Source organism: Thermobia domestica, chromosome 13 (assembly GCF_964235325.1).
Source record: "Thermobia domestica chromosome 13, izTheDome1.hap1.1, whole genome shotgun sequence".
Classification (NCBI taxonomy): Eukaryota; Metazoa; Arthropoda; class Insecta; order Zygentoma; family Lepismatidae; genus Thermobia; species Thermobia domestica.
In genome coordinates, this window is record NC_137466.1 from 84,734,129 (window position 1) to 84,756,516 (window position 22,388).

At 35.3% G+C, this 22,388-nt stretch overlaps 1 protein-coding gene across 6 annotated transcripts in view; it reads right to left on the reverse strand.

The window, feature by feature from the left end:
- Positions 1–22,388, reverse strand: part of nab (NGFI-A-binding protein homolog) — a 287,733-nt gene that overhangs the window by 130,508 nt on the left and 134,837 nt on the right. For all 6 annotated transcript variants that reach the window (XM_081735999.1, XM_081735998.1, XM_081735996.1 and 3 more), the window contains exon 3: positions 8,938–9,075. In XM_081735999.1, the coding sequence (XP_081592125.1) occupies positions 8,938–9,075 (138 nt within the window). The remainder of the gene's footprint in view (positions 1–8,937; positions 9,076–22,388) is intronic.

Below are 22,388 nucleotides of genomic sequence, written 5' to 3' on the forward strand. Positions count from 1 at the left end.
AGTCAGGTACAGAACCATGTGTTTTATATAAACTTAGGATCAGTTTCTCATATAGAACCAACGATGAAATAGGATACTAAAAATATTTAATCAACTCTTTCAGTTTTACGTTCCACGTTTATACTGTGTAGGCTTTAGGAGGCAGTGATGATGAGATTGAATGAAATGGCGGAATTAAGAAAGTGGATGGAAAGAGGAAACGCCAGGGAAAACTCACCTACACGGTGTTTGTCCACCTGAAAGCCCACTTGGAACAAGCGAGAGTCGAACTAGGGATCCCACACTCCAGAAGTGAACGCTCTATCACTGGGTTACCACATCCCCACCTCTCAACGTGCGCTAAAAATATCATGCACGTTTTTTCGGGGAAAAGAATATATCACAAAAATACCAATACTAGAATCTTTAGTTTTATATTTTACTTCTTTTTTTTCACTTTTGTGGGATTAACATTGCGTAAACGAACGACAAAACGAAATAGTAACAAGTAGACTACAATAAGTAAAAGTAATTAATTTCTAGATTAGTGGAATAAAATATAGGTAAGTATTGTGTCTCGTGGTTTATGCTCTTAGATAAAACAGTATCATAACAGACACAAAAATAATTATTAAGGTTTAAAATAGTAATAAAATATTATAAACAATGAATGTAGAATTATTTGTTGGTACTGCGCCTCAATAACATCACATATTTTAAAATCTATTATCAAAGGTAAAGGAGATATGAAAACAAACAAAGTAATTACAATTATATCGAAAGCAGTATACCCGTACATGTCCAGTACAACCGGGTTACATATTATAATTATAATTATAATTATAATTATAATTATAATTATACGTAACTACTATACATATTAGAAGGGAAAGACAAGAGTAATGCAATATAGAGCTTGTTTCTTTACAAGGAAAACGACGTTCGAGTAAATTGAAATTCATTTTAAAAAAGTGTTATATAACTTAAATGTCTAAAGAGAGTTACTTACTACGATAGCATGGCGAACTATCTAAGAGCTGAACAAACTTTTAATTATATTATGCAGATTCATTTCTTGTTCAACATCTGCATAGCTGCATGTTTAGCGTATGTGTTTTTGATAGGCGAAATCCCGGGTTCGGTTCCCGATTGGACCAAAAATATTTGCGTACTAACCTAGCATCGTAAGGAAATCGGGGAGCTTTATTTGAGTTAAGAAATAAATAAATCAAGACAGTATGCTGGTGGGATTTCGATGTACTGACCACACACACACATATCTAAACTAATGGTGGGCACAAAAAACCGGTTTTTCAGTTTTCGGTTTTTCACCGAAACCGGTTTCGGTTTTCTTAAAAACCGGTTCAGTTTTCTCCGAAACCGGTTCGGTTTTTCACCTGATTCGGTTTCGGTTTTCTTCAAAACCGATTCCGTTTTTTTCCAAAATTTGTTCTATTTCTGACCAGAATGGTGTTTCGTTGTTCTCCGGAAACCGAATCCATTTCCACAGAAATAGTTTTATGTGTTTTCGAAAACTTTTCACCGAAACCAGTTTCGGTGAAAATCGACCCGGTTTTGAAGAAAACCGAAACCGGTTTCGGTGAAAAACCGAACCGGTTATGGAGAAAACCGAAATGTCGGTTTTTCGGGTTTCGGTTTTTATAAAAACCGGTTTTGCCCATCCTAAAACAGCCCTTTTTGTGAGCCAGAGCCGCTACGACGCCATCTATTAGCGACCGGACGAACTACGTCAAGTCTAGCAAAGAACACGTAGTCAGCGCACTGCGTCGCCCTGTCTCTAACAGGCATATCAAGATCTTTCTAGTCTAGACCTAGTGACGTCACATCACTCCCCAGTTTTCCTCACAACGCTGGATGGACGCCGAAAATTGGAAAGCATTGATTGGGAATCGAACCTGAAACCACATGGACGGAATGCAACACTCTAACCATTAGACTACAGTGCCTTCGATCACAGAGACATCCTCCAACTGAAAATCGCCAGCTTGAGTCCTCCGGAGATTCGTACTAAGAAGTTGTTTTCTCTTAAACATTTTTTGCGTAGCTTTTATGACATGCAGATTACCAACGTATGCTTGATTCGAATTTTAGTTATTATATAAGGAATATATAAATGTAAAAATAATCATATAAAAATAAGTCACTATATACATTCACTACGTGCGACAGCTAATTATAACTACACCGTATTTACGGAATGGTGTATATTTTTCAAAATAAAAAAAATAATTGCAGTTTTTCAAAAACAATCGTATTTTAATCCGCGCAAGAGCAAAAGGTCGATGCAAACTATAGATATGGGAAACCAAAAGCAGGTTACATAGACGATCAAGAAAAAAAAGATCGTGTCATTAGAATAAAATAATCAGCATTTAACAGATTTTTAAAGAATAGTTATTTTGTTCGTATCAGGGATGTACGCAAAGGGTGCATCCTCGGGGTGTGGACTCCCCCAAAATCCTTCTTTTCTGTAAATTTAGGGTTGATTTTACATATTTTAATACAATTTATGATCATATTGAATTTAGACCCTCGAAAAGTTTTGGACCCCCACCCCAAATAAATTCGTGCCCGCATGCCTGTTACCACTCCTTTTCATAAATGAGGAAAACTATTTTATTTTTAATGTAGACATGTTGTAAAGATTTTTATTACGTTTATTTTTCTCAATTGATTCTTCATTTCAACAACCTTGTACAGATTACTAAATCAGCGCTCCCCACTAATCTAGTGGCCAATGCGTGCGCCTGTGGTGCACGTATTCTCGGGTTCGTTTCCAGGTGGGAGAGCATTGAACGCATTATGATTGTTTGGATTTCACCTTAAATTGTAGGTCCACGTCTAATATAGCCTCAGTGCTGAAAAGGGACGCTAATCTCCAATAAATAAATAAATAAACATACCACTGAATTATTATTAGTTTTATTTATTTATTTACTTTTTTTTAAACAAAGATGACATCTGTAGCAAGATGGCTGAATAACTGATCCTGTTGTATCTCGTTTATCTCCCTGTCTTTTCCTTGCCCTGGAGAAAGCAAGAAGTTATTAAGAGAAATTAAACATTCAAAAAAGTGGAAAGCTGGAGCTCAAAAACACTCACAAAACGTCTTGGGAATGGTTATTATTTATTTATTTATTGAAACGATGTAATCGTAATGGAAGTAATAACAAATGGAGCGGCAAGTTGAAGATACAAACCGACCACACAAAAAGATCAGCTAAGTAATAAATACTTAAAGATACATCTGGTAATTAACACCGGTCTGATTAGTTGTAAGACAGCCAAGACCTAACTACTTTTTTTTTATCCTTCATCATAAAGTTTGTTGTTATCTTCTTTTCTTTTTTTCTTCAATGTTCACGCACCGTTAAAGAGTAATTGCCTTCTCTCAAAAGTACGTACGTATAGTGAGAAACTAAACTTACCGTGTAATTTTATTAACTGCATCATTACAGGTAACACGAGAGTAAACACCAATACGGTATTTTGTTATTTTGATAGGATATAGGTAATGGAACAGAAAATGTCCGCTTTCCTTTATCTTTCTAATATTAAGTCAAAGCAATATGTATAATGTTACAATTTAAACAATGGGTGCCATGTTTTCATTTATTTTATTTTATTTTATTCCTTAACAACACTTAGAAAACAGAAGGCGTGTCAAAGAGCAAATTCTGCACCCTTACATTTATTGATAACAGGAATATACTACTGAACCATTGGAATGAATTATTGTTGAATTCTAGCATCGAAACGAGGAGATGATTTTTCGTTTAGTTTAACGTCTCGCGGTTATTCCCATTAGGCTAAAGGAGAGGGAAAAGGAGATTCAAATAATGTATAATTTTCAAACATTTTCCATAAGCTTATTCTTCTGGTGCGAATACCGGACATTTCAACTGGTAGGGCTATATAATATTCCACAGAACTGCCCTTGCTTAGAGTATACACCGACGAAAACCGTATATTAAATACAAATGCGGTCATATCTGGCTCACACGTTTCCTGTTCATAGCCGCGGGATTCGATTCTTGATACAGCTACAAAAATTATGATGACCAGTGGCGTATTAAGGGAGGGTTTCGGGCTTAATCCCCCCCGAAATCTTATTTACAATAGTAAAGTATATGAAATATCTTGCAGAATTTTCACATTTTCAGGCAAAGCTTCCCCCCCCAAAGTTAGCAAAGCCCCTCCCCGAAAGAAAATCGTAAATACGCCACTGATCATGACTATTAGGGTGGCTCAATTCTAGTAGTGAATTTCAAAATAATTTATTCGTACAATAGAATATGAATATTTCTAAAGTGAGTTGAAAAATTTCTTGTAAGAACACATTATTTTTCTTACGATTGAGCGAACAGCAATAAAGTTCACTGTTGGGAGATTACTTAAGAGCCTGCCTTACTAAAAATAATACAAAATGTACCATTTTTCTTTTACTTGTTAATTCATAAGTGAAAGAAGAAAATGAAATGCAACTTACCAAGAAAATATGAACCTGAAAAATTTTCAGTGTTGCCACCCATAGAAAAATGAAATGAAATGAAATCTTTGAGTTTTACTTTCTACGCTTATGCCGGTTAGGCTAAAGGAGACGGCGATGATGAGAAATGAATGAAATGGTGGAATGAAGAAAGTGGGAGGAAACGGGAGAATCCCGAGGAAACCCACGCATAGGGTGTTCATCCACCACAACGTTCACTTGGCGGGAGCTGGGATCGAACCCGGGACTCCAAGCACCAGAGGGGAACGCTCTACCATTGAGCCACCGCGGCCCCACCACCCATAGAAATTACAGTGAGAATAACATTTCCCCCAAAATCTAAGTTAAGGCAGCGACTAGAGAAACAAACTCAACTACATTTGATTACGTATCATGTTGTTTTGGTATTTTGTGAACTATTTTTTAAATAATAGAATTATTTAGTTTGAAATAAACAAAACAGTTTTAACATACAGTTCTTAAAATTAAATAATAATGTGATTTAAAAAGTAGTTCACAGCTTAACAAAACACCATGATACATAATCAAACGCAGTTGAGTTCGTTCCTCTAGTCGTTGCCTTAACTTAGATTTGGGGGGAAAATTGTTATTCTGGCAACACTGTAATTTCTATGGATGGCAACGCTGAAAATTTTTCAGGTTCATATTTTCTGTTCTGGAATAACGTTATTTATGATTGTGGTAAGTTGTATTTCATTATCTTCTTCCACTTATGAATAAACAAGCAAAGGAAAAATTGTAATTTTTTTTTATTATTTTTAATAAGGCAGGTTCTTAAGCTATAGATTTCATTTAAATGTTTAATTGCATATATAGTATATTTTAAATTACCTACGATAAGATGACATAAGTAACTTATTTCACCAAGATATCTTAAAAGTATAATTTTAAACAATAACTGCACTAGACGAGCCAACTTAACTTCAAGTACATGCATGACATCCGACACCGTACACTTTTTTTTTTCAAATGTAGAAAACATTTTTCATCCCAAATAATAAAGAGAAGGTACAGTGGCTCAGTGGTAGAGCGTTCACCTCTGATGCTTGGGGACCCTGGGTTGATCCCTGCTCGAGCCAAGCGAGCATTATGGTGGACAAACACCATGTTAGTAGGTTTTCTCAGGGTTCTCCTGTTTCCTCCCCCTTTATTCATTCCTGCATCTTTATTCATTTCTCCTCCATCACCGTCTCCTTTAGCTGGCATAACCGTGGAACGTAAACAGTGAAAGGTTTCATTTCATTTTCAATAATAACAAAAGGATGGGAAAGAGACTATTCCAGCCGCTAATGAAAATAAGATCGGAAAACTTGTAAAATCTTTGGTCTCCCGGGAGTTTTGAACACAGATCATTCTGATGGCGAAATGAGAAACATTCACCTACGTACCCCCTTCCTTCCACTTCGTTTTTATAATGATTTCATTTATACTGACTGACATTCTTAAAATCGATACTGCAATACAAGTTTTAGAAATATCTAGGAAATGTAACTTTTCAGCAATATTCTTTAGTTCACTATTTTAGGCATCGCACACGCAGGATCAATATATAAATTTCTACCTCCCATTGTTACACCGTACTTTCCTTCCTCCCTCCTTTCATGGAGAGAAATAATTTCAGAGGTGAATTTTGCAGTGCAGTGAAAGATTGTTTGAGTTTCTTTCGTCCTACAGTTTTGCAGAGCCTGAAGAAACGAATGAAAAAAAAATCACATAGGAAGAAGAGAAAAAAATATAAAAAAGACAAGTAAAAAAAATCCATCGTGTGTTTGGCCTCCATCCAGGAGGAACTGAGTAGAGAGTTTAGAAAAAAAATTAGACAAAAGAAAATCGACTGACATCTCCGTTCTCCACCCACTTCTACCAGCTCAAGAAAAGAACAGAAAAAAGTCTACACCGCACAGAAAAACTAATACAACATTCCCACCCCACTGGCCGTTCTGCATGCCCACCAGCACAGTTGGAAAAAGAAATATTGCACACTAGAAGAAAAACGAGATAGCAGGATGGAGAGGAAAAAAAACACGAAAATAAATGAGGATAAAAAAATAATGTTGGCACGTGGTGTTAAAAATCGATAAGTCCTATGTGAGTCCTTCGACTTTCTTATCTTTCTCTCTCTCTTGTACTTTCGTGTTCTATTTCTTTCGCTCCTATTTTTTTTACTAGACTTTCTCTTCGTCTATGTGCTTTTTTTTCGTTTTACCTCCTTCTCTCATTCTTTTGGAAGCCACAGCCTAGGCCACATCCTGGAACATAGAGAACCGAAGGAAGCCAGTGTGTTACGTAAGAAGCCCAAAGGAAAACACATGAGCATCACCTAGTGTCTTGATGTGAAAACACAGGAGGAGAGAAATAACAGTTTGGGAACCTTAATCTGAGTTGGGAACTAAAGTTATTTTTAGCACTTTGTTAATTTTTTTCTTAATCTAATGGATTGGAGTTACACAATATTATTAAAACCTTAACCAAAAGCATAATATTTTATGTTAATAAGCTTCACCATGACTCGATAGAAACTATTCAGCACGGGAGTGGTCAGATTCCGCCAGCACGGAATCCGCCTTAAGATTCATAACAAGGGGGAAGGGCGGAAGTTGATGACATGTTATCATTTTTTTGGTATCGCGGACACAATACACACAATATTACACTTCGTTCTGAATATTTTTTTAAATTATAATTTTAAAGTTTATTTATTTATTTATTTATTTATTTATTTGCATATTTTACCAATTTTCATCCTCTAGGTCATTTTTTCTTATTTTATATAATTTTGTTTGTCATTTTTCTTAAGTTTCAGTAATTTTTTCGTCATTTTTGGTATGTTTTGGTATTTTAAATTTTTTTTTTTTTTGTCATTCTTTTAATCTTGGCAATATGTTCGAGACTTTGCACCAAGGTAAACACATTTTCTAGTAAGATGACAATTTACAAGCAAAACAAAAAGGATCTGAACTACATACATTAATCTTTGTTTCTATGTTGTTAATACAATGGTGGTGTACTGTAACTATGTGTAAAGTAAATGAAAAAAAAAAAATCTTGAAGTTTTCATTTTCATTAAAATTTCTAAAATTAATTTTTTGTGTGTAATATTTTTAATGATTTAAATTTGTTACTTTTCGAAGGTCTGTATCTTGGCGGAAAGAGGCAGCGTACCTAGGAAGTCGTCCTTTCCTCAAATGTGCCCCTGAATTTCACTTTCTGATTTTTCATTCTAAACAATAATAACGCGATTTACGTGGAGGCACTATTTCTTTGTTTTTGCAGTAACGCATAGGACATGGAAATATATCATGCTACATAGTAGGCCGAGATGCGGGAAATAAGTGCGTCTTACGCTGAATAATTTGCTATATTTGTCTTAATCTGTAAATTGTTTAAGTTTATATTTTATATGGCTATTTTTCATTTAAAATCAAAATTACATATTTCAACTGAAGACGTTACCTTATTTTTTTCGGTAACATGGAAATGATGCCCATCATTTGGTATGTTTGTTGTATTCTCTTAAAGTTACAGTTACATTTTTAATGATCATTTTCACAATTTTTAGGTCATTTTTCACAAGTTATTTGCTATTTCATAGATCATATATTTGATATTTTTGTAATTTCTCAATGGTCTGGTCTCCAACCCTTCATCCATGTCTTCTTCTCATGGTGCTGTACTGATACAAAATGTTGCTTTTGTATATATTATGCACTTTTTATACATAAAGTTTTATTCTTAACTAGTTTGAAAGTCTCATTTTCGTCTTCCTCGTCAAAAATTTTGTTCCTAACTGGTTTAAAGGCCTTATTTTCTCCTTCCACCGTCAAAAATTTTAATTTTCTTCTTTCTCTTCCCTAAAAGTTTCTTTCGCCATTCTTCCTTTTAGTTCCTATTCATATTTCAGATCTTCACTAACAATACTACCTAACCTAAAGTTAATCATATATTGAACTTTCTTTTCCCTCAATTCCTACATTTATCGATTTGTAAATGGAGTTAACTTAATGCAAATAGCTTTTCGAATGCTGTTTCACAATGTGAGCACAATACTGAATATGTTGAGTCCCATCGTTAATCGAACCCTGGAAAACTAAAACCACAAACGACTCAAGGAAATCGATCAACTACAGAGAGACACCTATCGCTACAGAGAGAGTTGGCTATTTCTAACGCGTTCAAATTCTTGACAAAAATTTGATGTATCCTGACACAAAATGTTACACCTAATTTAGTAACATCCCAATCACCAAGTCCTAGCGGAAATCCTGATACTGTCAAATCTGGGAGAAAGATTGAGTACATTTGTGAAAGCTGGGGTAGTTGCCTGTTTTATTGTAGCACAAAGTTACTGCAATTTTCTTCAGAATTACTATACCGTGGATCTATATTTTCTTTAAACAAACGTTACATTAATATTTTATATGACTTACCTGGGTTGCTGACCCATTCTTGTAAGGCCTTCTGCAGCCGTCGAACATGCAGAGGTTTGGAAGCCATGCCTACCAGAGCCATGATCTCTAAAAATTCCTCCTCGCCCGCTTCGCACAGCTGCTGGACATCATCACCTCCTGCAACGAAAAATATATAATAAAACATATTTATGTTCAATTCTTCAGCCAATGCCAAAACTATTGTTTGCTTTAAATACTGTAAGAGACGAAATGTACTAAACCCAAAAATAACTAAGGAAGTACTACAGGCAATTTAGTTTTGCCCATTTTTCTTTAATATTGCATAAAATTCTCAATGGACTGTGTTTCAAAATTTACGCTGAACAATTTTAAAAGGATTGTTGGTTCATAAAATACTGAAATCTTTGAAATAACTAATTCCTGGCAGACAATCAAGAAACGATTATAAGAAAAACAGCAAACATATGTTAACGAAGATATAAAACAAAGATACACAGTACAGAAAGTAAAACAGATAACACACACACAGTGGTGCGAAAAATTTTGGATACTTCGTGAAACTTTCGCTTTGTAACTTTGAATGAATACAGAAAATACAATACGTCACCATGAAATGTAAACGTGTATGCATTTATTGTATATACAAAAGAGAGCTAATGATTTATAATAAAAAGAGTTCCATAATTAACTTACAATGAAAGACGAGCAATTGCCTAAGGCCTTAAGATTTGCTCCTATTTTATACTTTCCTCTTTTTATTAAAATTCAGACATGCCACACTATAGCTTAGAAATTAATACACTTCCTTTTTTTTAAACATGTTTCTAGGAAATCACTGCGTCCTAGATATCTACACTGATATTATCTCTGTTGTCTTCTGAATTACGCAAGCGATGCAATAAAGGTTTATTGACAACAAATTGACCTTAAGGCTGATTGAAGTTGAATTTAAAAGTAGTGGAGTGTGATATGATGTAAGAGTGAAATGGGTTTTGAAATGTATCTGTCACTATTTATTCTGGGGCTTTATCGCGATTAAGCATTTGAATTCTTTTCAAACTGTTCTATGCATAAATATGGGAAGTTTTATATGTCCGTTCGTCTATCTGTCGACAGGTATCAGAGAAAAAAGGTCAGAGATAGCAGAAACTGTTTATTAATATGAATTCAACGTCCCAAGAATACGTTCCACTTCCTCTTTTAACCCTAGACTCAAAGTGGAAGTGGCAGAAATCGGCCGTTTTTTGAGTCATCATTGATCAAGATAGAACAAAAACAGTAACTGATAGCGACAATCATTTTCTGGAAATGAGTTCAGCGTCTCGAGAATAGGATACCTCGATCCTTATCCAGGGGTGGATCCAGGGGGGGCGATCGCCCCCCCCCAGAAGAGGAAACTTTTTTATTTTATATATAAATAAAATATATAGTTTATTTTTTGATGCTCTTAAAAGTAGCTCTAAGTAGCAGTATTACAACCCACCGCCCCCCCAGAAGTCCGTCCTGGATCCGCCCCTGTCCTTATCTCTCTACTAAAGACAGAAGTTGTAGAAATATAATACCACATCCGGTTTCAATATTGACCTTCACTGAGCAAAAATTGTAAGATAGCGAGAAATTACGTTCTGATATGGATTCAGATCCCTTGAATATGTTTCCATCTGAACCTCTATCCGTCTATTCAAACCGGAAGTGGTAAAATCTTCAATTTCTGGTTTCAACGCTGATTAATATAAAGCAAAACGGTAATAGGTAGCGAGAAGCGGTTTTTATGATGTCAATGGTTTAGTGTCACAAGAATAGTTTATATTTCCGCCCGTATTTTTTAAGAAAAACCGGAAGTTGTAGAAATCTTCACAACTTCCGGTTTTGAATTATGATATCCTTAGAGCAAAAACGGTAACAAGTAGCGACTTTTTTGTTTCGTATGAATTCACCGTCGCACTTCCGATTTCAATGTTAAATCGTAGTTTGAAAATACTATAATTTTACAGTGTAGAACGCAACTCACTTCTTTCATTTTCTCAACATACGTCACATCTTTATTTATATGATTATATTGGCATCACTGACAAGTCATTTGTCACAAATTTAAAAAAAAAATCATTTAACATGGTATTCTCGTAATCTCTTCGTTTTCAACTAAGAATTGTTGTCTTATTCTATCATACAATTTTCTTCCTCTCCTTCCTTTTTATCTTCTACCATATACAATCTTTTCTAACTGGATAATTTCTTCTCAAGTAATGCCATAATCAGTTTCTTTTTTTCTATCTAACTATTTCCACTATATTACTCTTCTTTCCATAACTTTCATTAATAGCTTCTTATTGAGTTTTCGTTCGATCCATAATTTTCTAGTCTTCTCCACACTTACATTTGGAATGCTCCTGGTCCTTCGTCGCTCTTTCATAATATCTACGTTTCTGCGCCGTAGGTTGCATTACTCCACAGAAATAACGGAAGTATGCAACCTAAAATACAGAAATATATATATACATATGCATAAACTATTGTCAACCCAATGTTGGAATGAAATTTGAAATTTTACAGCGCTTTTTGATTTCGTCAAACCAACCGTTTCCTATAGTCTTTCTTTGCTTCTTGGCATCCAAGTCAAATTACTTTTATCCATCTATCGTAATTTCTTCTTGCAACATGTACGACACACTGCTTTCAGAACTTTTATTGCCATAATAATATTCGTCAATATCTTCATAATCAATGATCTTTGAGAGTAAATGAGAGCATATATCTTCCTATTCTTTGCTGTCGTCTGCAGACGGTACTTTTTGATTTTGTGTTCTCATCTCTGACGTCTTTACCAGTGTTCTTCAACTGAGCTAAATAATCCGTTTCATTGTTCTTTAATGCTTTCATACATACAATTCCCTGCCTCAAGTAAACGTAGGAATTCATATCCTCTAATTCCACATTTTCAACTAGAATTGCACACTCCTTTACTCTCCTCCAAAGTTTTGAACATCCTTTCGTCCTTTCTATATTCATTTCCAGCCCGAATTCCTTACTCTTTAAATTAAGTTGTTTTATTCTGCAGTTGAGTGCTGTTTACGAAGAAAATAATGTGTAAGATGGTTCAAAAAATACCAGTTTGTACAGTGATTCATTATTAATCTAGTTTAGAAACAAAATTACGCATTTTAATACTATAAATTGCTTAAGAAAAGACAGTATCACCTTATCGTGTTTGTATTTCCTAATCGATTGTTTCCCTCTTTGCATATACGTCAACTGAGATATAAAGAAGTCATTTCAAATAAGCGTTCCCAATAAATCAAATAAAAGATCCTAATGGGTTAAAGCGGGTAAAATTTACTAGAGTAAGAAGGGGTGAAGGTAAATTTAGTAAATATGGCAAAATTATGAAGGGAAAACATGAAAATCGCAGGAACACATACTGCGAGGTGAAGTGAAAACTGATGGAGGCAATTCGAGAATTTTCATTTCAAGAAGCGAATTATTATATTAGACATTCTGTAGTGAACTCAAGAGACTGTGATTGGAACAAAAATATTAAGATGCTAGAATACTGTAAATATAGCGAAATAAAGCGAGTAAGATAGACAAAAGCTTGCATAGAAAGGACACAACAAATGCAATAAATATAATAGATCACGTAAAAATATGGTCATGAACGCTGAAAGGATGTGAAGAAAGAGGACAAGAGAAAAGAAGTGTAAAGAAGAACACGAAAGCAAGAGTAAAACGGTTATACTCAGTAGACAACGCGAATGAGAAGAAAAAAATAGAAACGCGGTAATGAACTGGAAGAAAATGTGTTGTAAATGAATAATGAACATAAGCGAAACTGTGAAGAAAGTACTCAAACCATTTGTGAGCACTTGCCTACCACGTTACGTTTCGCTTATGTATTCATCACACTAGAACCTAATATTTCGTATTCGTTTCATTCTCTTGAGTTTGAAACCTACCTCCTTCTCCGGTCCCTCGTCAATACTCAACAAGAAAAAGAAAGGAAAAGGAATAATCATGTTAACATCTAGGATGTCAGTAGATATGCCTAATTGAAATAAACTCTTCCTGTTGAATGTGTGAGTCGGGTAACAAGAAAGCTATTAAAAGCAAGCTGCCTGCCACTGTTTTCGTGGTACATTGCTGTTACGCTTCGCTAATCAGCACGAGCCGTCGCAGAATTGCCATCCATGGAAGCATGAAAAGAAAAGGTTTCACGAAAATCGTTAAAAGAATAAAATAGATACCTTAATAAAAATAATACAGCTAGGGGGAAGGTCGGTCATGTACTGTATGCATCTGTAAATAGAGGCAATTCTAATGCTTAATTACATGGACACATATAACCTATCCTGAATTTTATATGTTTATTTATTTTGATTTAGGGTCAGTCATCCCTACTACTCTAGTGGCTAGCACACACATCTTTTGTAAACAGGATTGCGGTTTCCATTCCTGGTGGGATAACCTTGATATTTGAAGGTTGTGGTGCTTCGGTTTCCACTGTAAACTGTAGATCCACGTCTCTTATAGTCTCGGTACTGAAAGGAGTTCTAAACTCCAATCTAATCAACACACCAACCAATTCAGTTTCAAAATCGAAGCTAAACACGAAATAGAACTTCAGCTTAGCATGGTATCCGAATCTCATGTACTCCTGAAGATAGAACCCGGGTCTCCAACACAGAAGCCAAGTATACTAACCATATAGCCATGAGAATTTTGTAAAGGAAAATACGAAATATTTTTGTTTATGGCCTGCAGAATAAAGATAATGATATATAATTGATGGAATTACAAATTATAGAGCAAACGGAAACTCTCAAAAGCTCTCCAGAAGCATATGGTGAACTCACGACTTTATAGGCTATTCTGAGCGTAGGATATTATATATTTTTCCCCTACACAATTATGTTTTTATCTGGAAAATTCTGCATGTGAAAGAAATGTTGTGATTAATACAATGAAAGCTCTTAAAATCATATGTGATTATAAACATTCAAAATTTTAAAATGCAAGTTATCAGTAAAGGATTTATCGTTACAAATGTTTCAGGAGATATTTTTTACTACTAGTTTTCCCTCTATAGCAGAGGTTCTCAAACTTGTTTTACCGTGACCCACATTAAATAATAAAAAGTATGTTGTGGCCCACCTACTTTTATTCAAATACACATTGACGTATTCTACGTAATGGTATATGTTTCAAAGCAATTAAATTTTGTAAATGATATCTCTAATTTCAGTTCCTTCAATTTATTTGGGGATGTTGCGAAAACCTCGAGTGACCACGAGTGTTACAAAGTAGATCTCGATGCTTAAACTTTAGTAAATCAAAATTTAGTTGGTTTCTTCTAGCTATGCCTATCGTAAATATCTCAAACTAAATTGTGATGTAAATTTATGAATACAGTGGCCTCGTCGGTAAGAGAATATCAGAAGGTGACGATCGAGTAAGTGTAAAGTAAATTTCTTTCTCAATAACTGTATCATTTAAAATTGAACGCTTGCGCAAAGTGGGTTAAAGTTTTTCCATAGAAAGGCACAGAGTTAACACTACTCCTGACGCAATATCCTAGCCCGTGACAGATTTTCACTGACCCACTATCTTCCCATCCTAACGCAGCATCTCTACTAACTATATAACAGGGCAGGGCTCTGAGTAATAACTTACTCGTTAACAAACGCTTGCAATTTTTATTTTCTCAATAATACTTCCCAACCAGTGCTGGATTTAGGGGAGGTGCACCGGTGCATGTGCACTCCCTTCGTTGCAAATATGCACTATCTAAAATGAGAAGCTAGTAGTGAGAGTAACAACACTTTCCGAAACTTTCTGCCATCATGTTTCCGTTTGGGGCTTAAAAGAAAGAGGAAGTTCAAGGAAAAGGATTCAGCAAGCAAAGCAATATAACATTTGTCAAGTAGGGAAGAAAACAGAAGCCAAGAGAAGGGAAGAACAATTTTTCCTGCATATCACTTGTGACTCTCTTTAAAATACTCCCCCCCCTCAGTTCTATGCATCAGCGTTGTCAGCTGTAAAGAACATTGTCACATGTCACTTTGAAGAATTTCAATGATACTGGTTATTTTGGTAGTTATGGTGCACCACCCTCAGAAAATCCTGGATCCGCCCTTGTTCACAACATATGTTTCTGCATCAAAATAAAATTTTCATAATTGAAAGGAAAAACTTATTGCGACCCACCAAAAGACGGCCCACAATCCACCAATGGGTCGCGACCCACACTTTGAGAAACACTGCTCTATAGCAAGAGCTCTCATTCCTAACCTTTGTATAAGTTTTCGGACACTTTTTTTTTATCTATATATAAATATAATCAGATTCAGACAGCGCGCATCAGAAATCTATTATTTGTTCTAATCTTAAACAGTTTATTTTTTTAAATATATAAACAAAATAATTTTAATATTGGAAACATGATCGCTGATACTCTCTTTCTCTCCTTTTTTTTTTTTTTTTTGGTTAAATCACTACATCAATTCTTATTACGGAACCACCACAATGCACACAAATATCGGGTTTAGAACACCTACTCTATAGTGTAATACTTAAATATGCTCCAATACTGAATTAAAATGATAAGCATAAAACATTACAATATATTTCGTATTTATTTTAGTACATTGGAGAGATAATTAAGGAATGAATTAAAAATTGTATAGTAAAATAGGTATACAAAATGACAAACCATCTTATAACATCATAAAGTACGTACATTGCAATTATTATTGAGTGTAGCAGCACTTACGCTGCGAAAAGTGTTTGGGTTGGCCTTGAAAGAAGACTTACAAGAGTGAACGACGGGGAGTTCATTAAAGCCAAAGAAAGAGGGAGAGAAGCAAGAAACGATTATTTAAGAAAATAAAGGGACAAAAAATCAAGATAGAAAAAGTAAAAGTAAAAGATAAAAGAACAGGGAGATAAAAAAGGCATAGATGCCTTGAAAGTTCTTTTAATACGAGGCTAGCGCAAAAAAATGGAAAACACAACACGTAAGAAAAGAAAAATATAAAAATGATTGAGATAGAGAACAAAGGATATAATGAACTTTGCACACACACACACACATACACACAAACACACAGTTAATCATGGTTACTTGCATAGAACTTGGGAACTGAACTTACCTGGGTTAAGGTATGTTTACATTTCGAAGAATAAAATATCTTGCCATTCACAATTTCACTACAAAAATAACTCTCAATTAAAAAACAACATAATGTATTATCCTCGTGTGCAAAATATAAGGACGAAAGTAAGTTTTGCATGCTGTGGCATTCCCAAGTGGCATAGATTGGTGAGATTTGAACAATACATAGGAAATAGTGTTACAGTAGGATATAAGAAACAACATAAAAAAACGCGATTAGAAGAACAAAACTGACACTTTTATTCACAGGCAATAACTTACACTGAAAGCACTGTGATTCATGATGCTCTATCCCCTTTAGATTACAGGAGTGAATGGTCCTTAAGAAGGTATGTGTCACTACGGATAGCGATTCATGCTCTGGAACGTGTATCCATGCTGGTCACAAAGCTGTTATTGAGTTGATGTAGTATGGAGTTTCACTCCACCATCAGCGCTGTTGATAATTGCTGGATCGTTCTTTGTGCACCTGGACGTGCTGCAAGACGTCTTTTCATAGCATTTCAAACGTGCTAGATGAGATTTAAGTCAACAGGTAGGTCAGTCCACTTGCAAAATATCATGTCATTTCAAGAGTTCCACCAACTGTTGTGTTGATGTGATTATGTGCTATCATTTATAAATAAGATTATGGGGGGGGGGATGACTCCATCTCTGAAAAGACGCATATGGAGCATGAGTACAGTGCCACAATAACGTTGACCGATGAGTGTACTGCGCTCCAAAATTGAGAAGTCGATATGCGCATGTAGCATCATGCTTCCCCACACAAGATTACAGGACCATCAAAATGATCATATTCGACAATGTTCCTGAGTTCATTGCATGTTTCTACCTCTTGGTAGATGAGTGTAGGTTCAGAATCACTACTCAAATTGAGTCTGCTTTCATTGGAGAAGAGAATGCGATTCCACTCCTCCTCAGTCCAGTCCTTATGTTCTTGGGACCACTGCAAACGGTACCGCCGATGTGCGGGTGGCAACGGAATGCAACGTAATTTCTGTCGGGGAAAGAGACCCCTTCCATGCAGACGACGTACCATTGTGAAGCGTGTGGCTGGATGACTTGCAGTCTTTTTAGGTGGGTTTGCAATTGCACCCACCATTTGACGTGTTCCTTCTTTCCCGTTTCAAAATGTAGCGGTCGTTCTCTGTTGTAGTTGACAGTGGCTGACCACCATCTCTCCTTTGCACAGCATTACCTGTGGTTAGGAATGCTCCTCATATGCAATGCTGTGGGAAATATCAAACTCTTGGTTCACAGTCATCACACTTAGTCATTCTTCCAGTTTCTCAATTATTTTTCCCCGGATAATGTTTCCCAAACGTTGTCTCCAGGTCATTTGATTGTGAGTAACAACCACAATGCACATTAACAGCTCTCTGACTGACACACACTGTCTCATTTCTTTCATTCAGCTTCTTTGTGTTGAGAAAGCAAACCCATTCGGCGCTACGGTCACGCTATGCAGCATCTTGATCCCTATGGGTGAAGGGATACCTATGGCAACATGCTGTCGGGTTTTCATTTATTTACATCGACTACGCAATATTTTATGCTATTTTTTTAATCTATCTCATCGTTAAGTTTTGCATACCAGTGTATTATTTTACAAAAGCTTTTCTTCGAAATAGCTACCTATTAAAAATAATAGTATTAATAAAATTCGCCCGAATACAATAAAAGTTGAAACGATCAAGAAACACTTAATTATAGTGGCAGTGCCATAAGGGCAAACATTATCTCTTCCTGATCTTCCTGCTGGTCTAGTAGCTAGCCCGAATGCTTTTAATGTACGAGATTTCGGATTCAATTCCCGGTGATAAACTATTGAACTCATTACGATGGTTCAGGTTCCACCTTAAACTGTAGATCTGTGGCCAATTTTGTATAGTAACGAATCTATACTGTAGGAGAAAAATCTCTAGGAATACTGGATACTTTCTATCCCTCCTATTTTGTCTTAGCCCACTAGTTACTGGGAATTTTTCATTTATATATATATATATATATATATATATATATATATATATATATATATATATATATATATATATAAATATGAGAGTTTTTGTTTCATATTATGAAAGCATAACAGACATAATGGATCTGTAAACTATAGGGATGCAATTTTAAAAACCGGATGTGGCAGTTTTAGTATATATTAATATTGTTTTGGCTTGTATACCTGTCGACAGACAGACAGATGGACATAGAGACTTGTTCTATACAACCTTCCAATATTTATGCCTAGCATAGTTTGAAAGTGTAAAACTTACAGGAGCGTTCCGTTTCACATTGTGCTACTATGATGCACATTTAAACCAGAAGTTGTAAACCCATAACTTACGGTAGCAGCAGGAAATGGAACTTGTTCTTTGAACTTCAAATCCATATCAAAAACAGTTTCTTGGTATCTTTCAGAATTGTTATTGTATAGAAATTAAAACTGAAACCGGACGTTGCAGTAGTTTTTATTAGTTCCAGTTTCAGTGGAAATCTATTCTTGTTATTCTGAATCCATATCAATTAAACATTTAACGTCTCCTATTACCGTTTTCGCTCTGTGGGAGTCAATATTGGAACCGGAAGTGGTAGTAGATTTATACCACTCTCGGTTACAATGAAGGAATAAAGTCGGAGATGAAATCTACTCTTGTGGAAACGAATTCATACCAAAAGACTACTTCTCACTAACAGTTATAGTTTTCTTTTTCTTTCACTATGCCAATCAGTGTTAATACTGGAAATCGTAAATTTCCACAACTTCCGGTTAGTGTATGAAAGTACTTTACAGTCAGTAGCACTGACTTTTATATAACTTTTGAGGAACGGAGGAAGGTATTCGTGTATGTTTGTTTCGTTGCCAGTTGTTCCGAATAAATATATACAGATCCTTGGGGACCAAGCATACTTGGGAGGAGGGCTCTCGGCTCCCATGCTTACAGTGCATAGTCATTGTTGGAAGTAGACCTATATCACTCACTTCCAACTGGGCAATGTGTGACGTAGGAGTGAGCTTTTAAGACCAGAGCCGGAACACAGAGAACAGGTTGAGCAAACAAGGAGACGGATTGAGATAGATCGAAGAGAGTAAAACGAGTGTTGCCAGTGTACAATTATCCATAGATCCAGGAGCAGTAAATCTGCAAAACTATTAACTACGCCTTGTTTGCTGTCACCACTATCTTGAATCAACGTTAGGTTTGCTGTCTCCTCCTTGCCCTCTCTGTGTGATCTACTGAGAATACGAGCAGGATGTGACGTCACAGAACATCTAGTTGGAAATTGTGTTGTCCACGAGGCGAGACGAAACATGATTTTTGTGATGAAATAGAGCTCTTGCAATAGAAACAAGTATACTTTTTCGAGACAAGGACATCACTTATCTAAATCAATCAAACATTCCTATCAGATCTGTGACCTCCAGCTCTTCAACACTACATTCGAGTACATGTCGAAAATGAAATAAATCCAATTGTTTTGCTTTATCAACATTTGAAAAGAGTTGTACAGGCTGACAGTTGGTGTTGTTACAAGTGGCTGGTTATATATGTTGTCAAACGTAAAACATTCTTTCAGTTTCGTTCCCTGGGGCTATTAACTGCCTCCACTACTCCATACGCCAGCAGCAGAAGGACGAAAGCAGAAAGAAAGAAAGAGAGAGAGAGAGAGAGAGAGAGAGAGAGAGAGAGAGAGAGAGAGAGAGAGAGCATAAGAACAGAAACAACGAAGTCCAAGAAGCCTAAATTATTGTATTACGTGTAATGCTATGCCGTAAACACCAGTTCAACATTAAAAGCTATAATCGACTAGTGACAAAAATATCTTTGACACTATATTCAACACTTCATTACGTAATTAGTTTCCTTTATCTGCTTCTTCTAAACTACTATTGTTATGGCTATTGTTTTATTTATATGTCATCATATACAACTATATATATATATATATATATATTGTCTTGTTAAAACTAAAATCCACAGGTTAAATAGTGTAACATCTTGTCTTCACGACAAGACTTCTTCTTCTGTTTCCTATAACTTCATTAAAATGTACGAGGTATCCACTATTAGATCAAAGTGAAACAATACGGTTTAAGAGATGTGAATGAAATGAAAGTTCAAGCCTGCAACTATACACTGGGGTTTGTAGGACCCCAACTACACTTTAAATTTATACTGTGAATTAATTTTACCAGACTAATGAACGAGATTTAATATAATTTGAGTCCGAAAACACAATTCATACTTTGTGTGTGTTTAAAATCTTTTGAAGTGTATGCTGTAACGTTACGAGCGGCGAGCCAAGTTCTCGCTCACTACGAGCTGGCGCACGCTATGTGTATATTTACAACGAAGCAACTCAGAGTGTATTTTGAATATGGATAATTTCACTTCCCGTGACGACAGGAGAATGAAAATGAGGTGCGACACTAAACTACATAAGGTCATGACCTACAAAAAATATTGAGGTTTAATATCAAACTGTTTACGAGATAGAGGATAATGAAAACCTCAAATTTCGCACTCACTCATCCAAATCTATAGAGTATTTCCTGTTAACATGGAAACTTGAAATTTGGCACAAACCTGTTTTCTGATATAAGAAAGGGGGAAAAAATCTGAAAACTAGAAATTTCTCTTTCCAAGAGGAAAAATTAGGGGGCAAGGGGAAAATTAATATGATCACACTACCTATGAAACAAAATCTATGCGATGTTTCCAGTGGACATGACAACTTGAAATGTAGCATAAATGTACGTTTAGTGATACAATTAAAAGAAGATCAAAACAAAAAAACAAAAAAAAAAAAAAAAGAAAGAAAGAAAGAAAGAAAGAAAATTTCCACCTCGAAGAGGGAAAAATTGGGAAGCACAGGAAAAATAAGGATTTAATATTCATCACTAGTTAATAGACGAGGACACTAATGGTCTATTTGCTGCTTTAGATAGTAGGAAGATTATTCTAAGTTTTACAAAAGTGTTCATATCCCACCAAAAACATAAATGTGAATAATAAAGCCAAGTTCTCGCGCATTTATCAGCTCATTCGGCCAGAAAAAAATAATAGAGATCTGAAGCGATGCCAAGTTCTATTGAAATCTCCGATAATCGGAAAATGAAATTTGAAACTTTAATACTGAAAACAACTTGTAAGCAGAAGTCGCAGGAGGCAATACCATGTATAACTTGTTCTCAGCATTAAAGTTTCAAATTTCATTTTCTGATTATCGGATTTCAATAGAACTTGGCATCGTTTTCAGAACTCTACTTACTTTTCTGGCCGAATGAGCTGATAAATACGCGAGAACTTGGCTTTATTATTTACATTTATGTTTATGGTGCGATATATATGTTCTGTAGTACAGTTGGGTTTATTCAGAATCGAGCACCAAAATGATAGGCCTACCTTTCGATCCTCTACGATAGAAATTCATATGACTACTAGAAAAACTATTTTTTTTATCGTCTTATCTTTCTACATTTAGACGACATATTCCAGTTATACAGCTGTACTAATTATTTCCAAAATTTTCTCTAAAATAATTCAAACAATCCAGGGACTTGTCAGTCAAGTGTGTACATTTGTAGCGTTAATATAACGCGGTTATGTATTTTTGATTTAAAAAATACGTAATAAAATTCTTAGTAATGATTATGTTAGTGTAGGAAATGGGAATAACACTCGCGTTCATGGTGTTTTCCTAAACAAATGCTAAATGGTGCAAGAAGGGTTCGAATATACGAATCTCCACAAGTACTGAGAGGTGTACTACTGCATCTCCACAGTTTTTGGTACTACAATAATCCCCGTATTCATTTCTGAATAGAAGATAACTACTCAATTCTGATTTCTGACACCTCAGACATTGTTAGAATAATGAGGATACATTGCAATAATGCATAAAAAGTTCATAAAGAGATTCTTTTGCATTCCTGTGTTATCATCAAACTTTGGAATAGCTTTCAAAATCTCTGCGCAGCATTTCTTCCTACAAAACTCTTTGTGCACAGAAAAATAAACATCGTTAGCATCAAGGTTCATGACGATAATCAGTTTTATCCATTTCTTGGAGAATGAAACACAGAGTATTACGTATTAGTTTTAGTGTAAAGTGCTGGAGTGTAAAATAGAAAGTCAATTCTGTTTAACACAATAGACTTTCAATACGATTTCGAATATGGTTCATCAGGTTCTACAAAAATTCCGAAAAAAAGTTTTACGCCTATTGACTTACTTCTGTTTTCAATATACGTCATAAATCTATAATCTGTTCCACGAATGAAGAAATTGTGAAT